This window comes from Arachis duranensis, chromosome 6 (assembly GCF_000817695.3).
Source record: "Arachis duranensis cultivar V14167 chromosome 6, aradu.V14167.gnm2.J7QH, whole genome shotgun sequence".
In the NCBI taxonomy this organism is placed as follows: Eukaryota; Viridiplantae; Streptophyta; class Magnoliopsida; order Fabales; family Fabaceae; genus Arachis; species Arachis duranensis.
Genome location: NC_029777.3, coordinates 31,303,741 through 31,309,675, shown reverse-complemented (window position 1 = coordinate 31,309,675; position 5,935 = coordinate 31,303,741). Strand labels below are relative to the sequence as shown.

Genomic DNA, 5,935 nt, shown 5'->3' with positions numbered 1-5,935 from the left:
ATTTTAATTACACTATTCGATTTCAAAAACACAAATGAGATAGGAATCTAAAGAGAAAGAGAATAAAATCAGAGGAGAACACAACAAAATAGAAAAAGAAAACAAAAATATGAAGAAAAGAGACAATAATCAGACAAAAATACAGAGAGATCAAAGAAGGGAAGGTTTACGTTGAAGAGGAACGAAAAAGAGGAGATTTACGTTAAAAGTCTATTATAAGTGGTGCGGTGTGTGACTCTAAATCACATGGTTGGACTTAGTTAGTGAAATCACTTGGATGTAGAGCATTATTGTAATAAGAAAATTGTTGAGTTCGAATTTTATATGTACAATAATAAATCATTCAGTTTTCTCATCAATGAATATAATCGTATATTCAACTATCTAGTAACATAGGAATCATTCCTAGTCCTCTAAAATTGTTGACAGAATCCCTGAAAATTTCCTAAATAACTTGAAAAGATAGAAGGCAAGATTTTCATTAACTTCTGTGGAGGAAACTTTGGACATGTTTTGTTAAAACATGGCATATTGGAAAAATATGCATGAAGTCTTCTTTGCTTATCATGAAGACCAATGATCAACATGATTTTACCAGTTTTTGTCTGAAGATCCTAACAAACCAATTGCTCTCACCAGATTTCATATCCATGGTCCGTTTCTTGTTATGTATTTCATTGTCCTCGGAAGCTTTGTTTGTTTTCGCCGCACTCTTCAAGGGTACCTGTGGACTAGCACCAGATGAAGACTCTACTAAACCATTCACCATTTGCAACACCTCGCTCATCTTCGGGCGATTCTTTGGGTTCCTGACAAGGCATCGGTTAGCTATTAAAGCGAGTTTTTGTGCTGGCTTGAAGACTTGCTTCTTGTCGAGTCTTGGATCCAATATTAGTTGAAATTTCTTCCCATCTGCTAGGTATGGCCTTATCCATTCCAACATCTTCTGCTCACCCCTGGGGCGATTTCGATCGATAGGGCGCCTGCCAGTAATGAGCTCGTAAAGGAAGACACCGTAGCTCCACACATCATTCTTTGATGTCAGACGTCCGGTTTGGATGTATTCAGGAGCTGCATACCCCATTGTTCCTACAACCTGATGAACATAAATAGCCATATTAACACAAGTACTATACTGTTAGAACCTGTTTGGAAAATATGCTGCATACTTTAACAGCAAAAGGGAGATCGAAAAAACTAGGGCAGTTTAACTAGCCATCTGCCATTGTTGAAATAACAATGATAGAATGAAAACGAAAGCAAACTTTTATGGACAAGAAATGAACCTATTTCGTCTAAGAGATTAATTTCAATGCACTACCAATGTAAAACAGTTTCGTATTGTTGATTCACCATTGTTGATTCACACTATCAGCCTAGAGAATTGACAAAAAGTGAGAAATCACGGAGGGTAATGGGTAGTTATCTATGTTGATTTGGCAATTTTTGTAATTTACTCGGTTGATAGTATTAAAAAAATGTATAGAAATTGATTTGTTTTTGTCATATACATTGAGCTTAAGAGATGTCTGTCAAAAGGAGCAAGACAACTCTTACGATTTCCTGCTCCAGACAAGAACATGTTTGACACGATAAATTATTCAGCCCCTCTTAAACCATCAGCACTATCAAATGTTAAATTGAAAAGAAAGTAATCATCTGTCTGAATATGGTAACAATATCTATTTGAGTAGTCATAGATCAATAAGGGTAGGCATACCGCTGTTGAGACATGAGTTAGTCCATCCGATGGTCCCAATCTTGCTAACCCAAAGTCCGATAGCTTTGCGTTCCACTTTTCATCGAGAAGGATATTCGATGATTTGAAATCTCTGAAAATGATCTAGAATATTGTGCAGACAGAGAGGATGGCATTAATCAACTACACCAAACCGAAGATATGAATAACAGATAAAGCACTCTCTAAGCATTCAAATTAGATCCTCCAAGGTTCCTATTTCTTTCTATTTTGGGGAGTGGGATATGTAAATGTGCAGAAAACAAAACATTAGACAAGGCATGCATGAATTAATTAAAGAGGAACTGGGAAATAGTGCTATATATATATACTGCTATACCTGAAAATCCATTTCCTCATGTAGGTATGTTAATCCACGGGCAGCATCTTGGGCTATTTTCATTCTCCTACTCCACGAGAGAGGAGTCTCAGATCGATGAGACAAATGGTGTTCCACACTTCTGTTTGGCATGTATTCATAAATCAGAAGCCGCTGGATTCCTCTTTCATCATCATCGGCACAATATCCCACTAGTTTCACAAGATTGGGATGCTCGACAACACCAAGAACATTCACTTCTGTGACCCATTCTCTATGCCCCTAGAAGTTAATAGTAAAGTAACAAATTCAATCTAGAGGAGAGAAAAAAGATAATAAAGTAAGCACAAAAAAATTATAAAATATAAATTCCTATATCACGTCGCAATCAGAATATATTCATAACAAATATCTAACAGCTTAATTAAGGTTAACAAAATGAAAACAGCATGAAAGTTGCACACCAAGAGGAACTTGGGCCCTGATTTGGCGTGTGGTAACAATATCAGGATAGAGAGTACAGAGATATGGGTAGATACAAAGCTGTCTGGAGAATGAAACAAATATAGACACAATTAAAATATCTCAACCTCGAACAAAGTTTGCCCAATTTCCTGTCCACTCAGAAACTAAGGACAAAAGTAGATATATAACTTTTATCTCTTGTCTTTGTAGCTATTGTCTCAGTTTCTGTATTTTCTGTCTTGAGACATTTACCAAGAGGCTAAAAGCCTTAGGTATAGAAGATGAAGTACATGTTTCTAACGTTTCGTCATGTGAATTTGTGTGATAAGTCAAGGTAAGTTTTATAACAATATAATGTGACAATATAATGTGATAACACTTATCATAATTTGTGTTATGATACTAAGACTATCATCGGACAAAAGGGGGGGAAAATAGCATATACATAAGTTCACGGCAACACCCCTTAACATTTTGCTAAGATACCAAGCAACTAAGTAATTTCTATTACTTCAAATAGAACATAAGCCAAAAAACCCTCACCTGCATTCCCCTTTTACTGAGTTGTTTAACAGCAACTTGAATTTTTCTGGAAGGATCCTCTAAACTCTTGATCAACGCATAGTAGACACACCCAAACCCGCCCTCTCCAAGCATAACCGAGCGGCTGAAATTCTTTGTGGCAGACTTGAGTTCGGATACGGTGAACACTCTAAGGTTGCTAGGTCTTTGGGAGAAACTAGGAGTGGAATTCCTCCTGAGGGAATCTGAGCTGCCATTCTCCGAGACATCCTGCGAATTCAACTCAGAACCAGATCTTCTAACCTCAGCCTCCACATAAATAGAGCAGTCTGATCGACCTGACATTGATTTCAAGCCTTTTGGTTCATCCTTCTTCTCTCCACCATAGTGGAATGGAAAGCACACCATTGCGCCCGGTTCGACTGCTTTTCAGAAGGAACAAGGGAAATTGATAAACACATATCCATTGAACAACCAACATGGCATCTAAAATCATATTCACTGATGGTATGAAGACATCTCAAACTGAATTAAGGAAAATAATAAAAATTTGCATCAGGCAGTTTCATAAATAACCTAATTCCCCTAGTCAACATTCCAATTTCAGAAAACTTCAACTGACGACATCGCTCTTTCCCCTAACAAAATCTGAACAAGTCAACAGCATTCAGAGGGACCAATCATAGAAGTAGAAACTAAATTATAAATTAGAAGTAAAAATGGAGAGATTCTGGAACTGACCTTATGCAAATGGAAACTTCTGATCCAATAAAGTTGTTGTTGAGTGAGAATAACAAGAGTCTAGGAGAGCACTCTTAACCCATAGCCTCAAAAAGTTGAAGACTTGAGAGAAGTATGAGTCCAAAGTTCAGGGAGGAAGAGAAGTCCCAGTAACCTTTATAAGGGTGGAAGAAAACGCAGTGTGAAAAGGGAAGTGAGTGTAATTAATATAAGGAAGAAAGTAACAGGCTTGGGTTATGCAATGTTAAAATGAGATGAAGGTAACTGTTAACTGTATTAACTATTAACTATTAAGGCTAACGATGACACGATGTGTCGGTTTGTGGCCATTGGGCAAAGTCAAGGTTTCATTGGATTTGGTTCTTTGGTGAAGGGACAAAGACAAACACCGCGTTGTAAATGTAGGTAGTTGTAGTAAGTAGTAAATTCAATTATTGAAGCGAAGTACTGAAAAGGGTGCTACATATGAGTAGTTAGTGGTTTAATATACTTTTTTTAAACAATGCTAGATACCAATATTAAATATATGTGTAAAATATATATATATTAAAATATAAAATATATATTAAAACAAATTAAAGTATATATATTTATATATAAATACATAATGAATAAATTTTATAATTAATTTTAATATATATTTAATATTTTTATATTTTTATATTTTTATATTTTTTTAATATATTTTAACACGACATGTTAAGAATTGATTTATCCTAAATCTAAACTTTATTTAAAAGTCTAATGTTAAACTTTATTTAAAAGTTTAATGCTGGTAAAAAAATTATTATATACATAAAACGGAATTCAAATTTCTGATAAATATTTCAATCAATCTAAGTAGTTAGTTTAATATCAATTATTAAAAAATGAACATTTACTATATTTACGTTTGCTGATTTAAATTTTGAAATTGAATTAAGCCTTTTCATTCTAATATCTTATATATATTTAATTATACTATGGACATATAAAAGAATCAATACTAAATCAGTAATTAGTATAAAATATATTTTAAAATATAAAATATTCAATCAAAATAAATTAATTACTATATATTTAATATTTTTTTATTTTAATAAATAAAATAATTACAATAATTATTTAAATAAATAATTTAAAAAATATTTATTGAAATAAATATTCTTCTAACAAGATTCATGTATTTTTTAATTTTCATATATCTCATTTACAGTGTAAATGAGATATATGAAAAATTATCTCGTTTACCGTATAAACAAGATATATGTATATATAAATAATTAAATATAATGTTTTAAAATAATAAAAAATATTAATAATTTAAATTGGACCAAACGCTTAAAAATAAAATGTTTCAAATAACAGGAAAGATAGACGATTTTAAATAGTAGAAAAAACAAACAAGGCATTTTAAATAATAGAAAAGATGGACTATCCATTTAAAATGAGCATATATTAACACATTTATTTTTCTGCAGAAATAAATAAAAATATACATAAATATACCATTAAACTACCTACTATTAATACGATTATCTTTTTCTAATTACTCATTATTTAAATTGTATGTTGGTCCCTTTATTTTGGCCGCTAATATCCAAATAATACATTAAACCTTCATTCATCCTTAAAAATTGCATTTCATTCTCAACGGCATCCTCTACTTTTGTATCACACTTCTATTCTACCGTAAATTTTGCTCAACTACTTTCAAATTGTTTTTAAAATAAGAAAAGATAAAACAAAATTTTTTTATATTATAAAAATATATAAAAGATAGACACAAACAATAATGCAAATATTAATTTTAAGCATTTCAAATTATTTTTGTACAAAAAATATTATTGGAAAAGAGATAAAAATATAAAAAGGTTTTTATAGACAAAGTAAACCTATGTATGTTTAATTTATTAATTTTTATGATTAGAATTTTAAAATTATTTTTTCAATAAAAAGCTTTTAGTTTTTTATTTCTAATAATATACTAATAATATTAGTTAAAGTTTTAAGTGAATGGAACAAGCAATAGTATTAATAATGGGTAGTTAGAAAAAAAAAATCGTATTAACAGTGGGCAGTTTAATGATACACTTATATATACTTTCACTTATTTTAACGATTAGGAAAAAAATGTGGTAACGAACTCATTTAAAATGTACAGTCCATCT

The 5,935-nt window shown here is 31.5% G+C and overlaps 1 protein-coding gene across 2 annotated transcripts; it reads right to left on the bottom strand.

Annotated features, from left to right (window-relative positions):
* Positions 1–450: 450 nt before the first annotated feature.
* On the bottom strand, positions 451–3,929 carry LOC107493508 (serine/threonine-protein kinase PCRK1). Of its 2 annotated transcripts, none has more exons than XM_016114599.3 (5): positions 3,786–3,929; positions 3,066–3,469; positions 2,079–2,339; positions 1,721–1,843; positions 451–1,096 (listed from the first exon to the last, which is right to left on the bottom strand). In XM_016114599.3, exons 2-5 carry the CDS (start codon positions 3,450–3,452, stop codon positions 581–583), a joined length of 1,287 nt encoding a protein of 428 aa, XP_015970085.1. In that variant the 5' UTR covers positions 3,453–3,469; positions 3,786–3,929; the 3' UTR covers positions 451–580. The 2 variants fall into 2 exon arrangements, with proteins under 2 accessions (XP_015970085.1, XP_015970086.1); XM_016114600.3 differs by having other exon boundaries at positions 3,066–3,466.
* Positions 3,930–5,935: the final 2,006 nt, after the last annotated feature.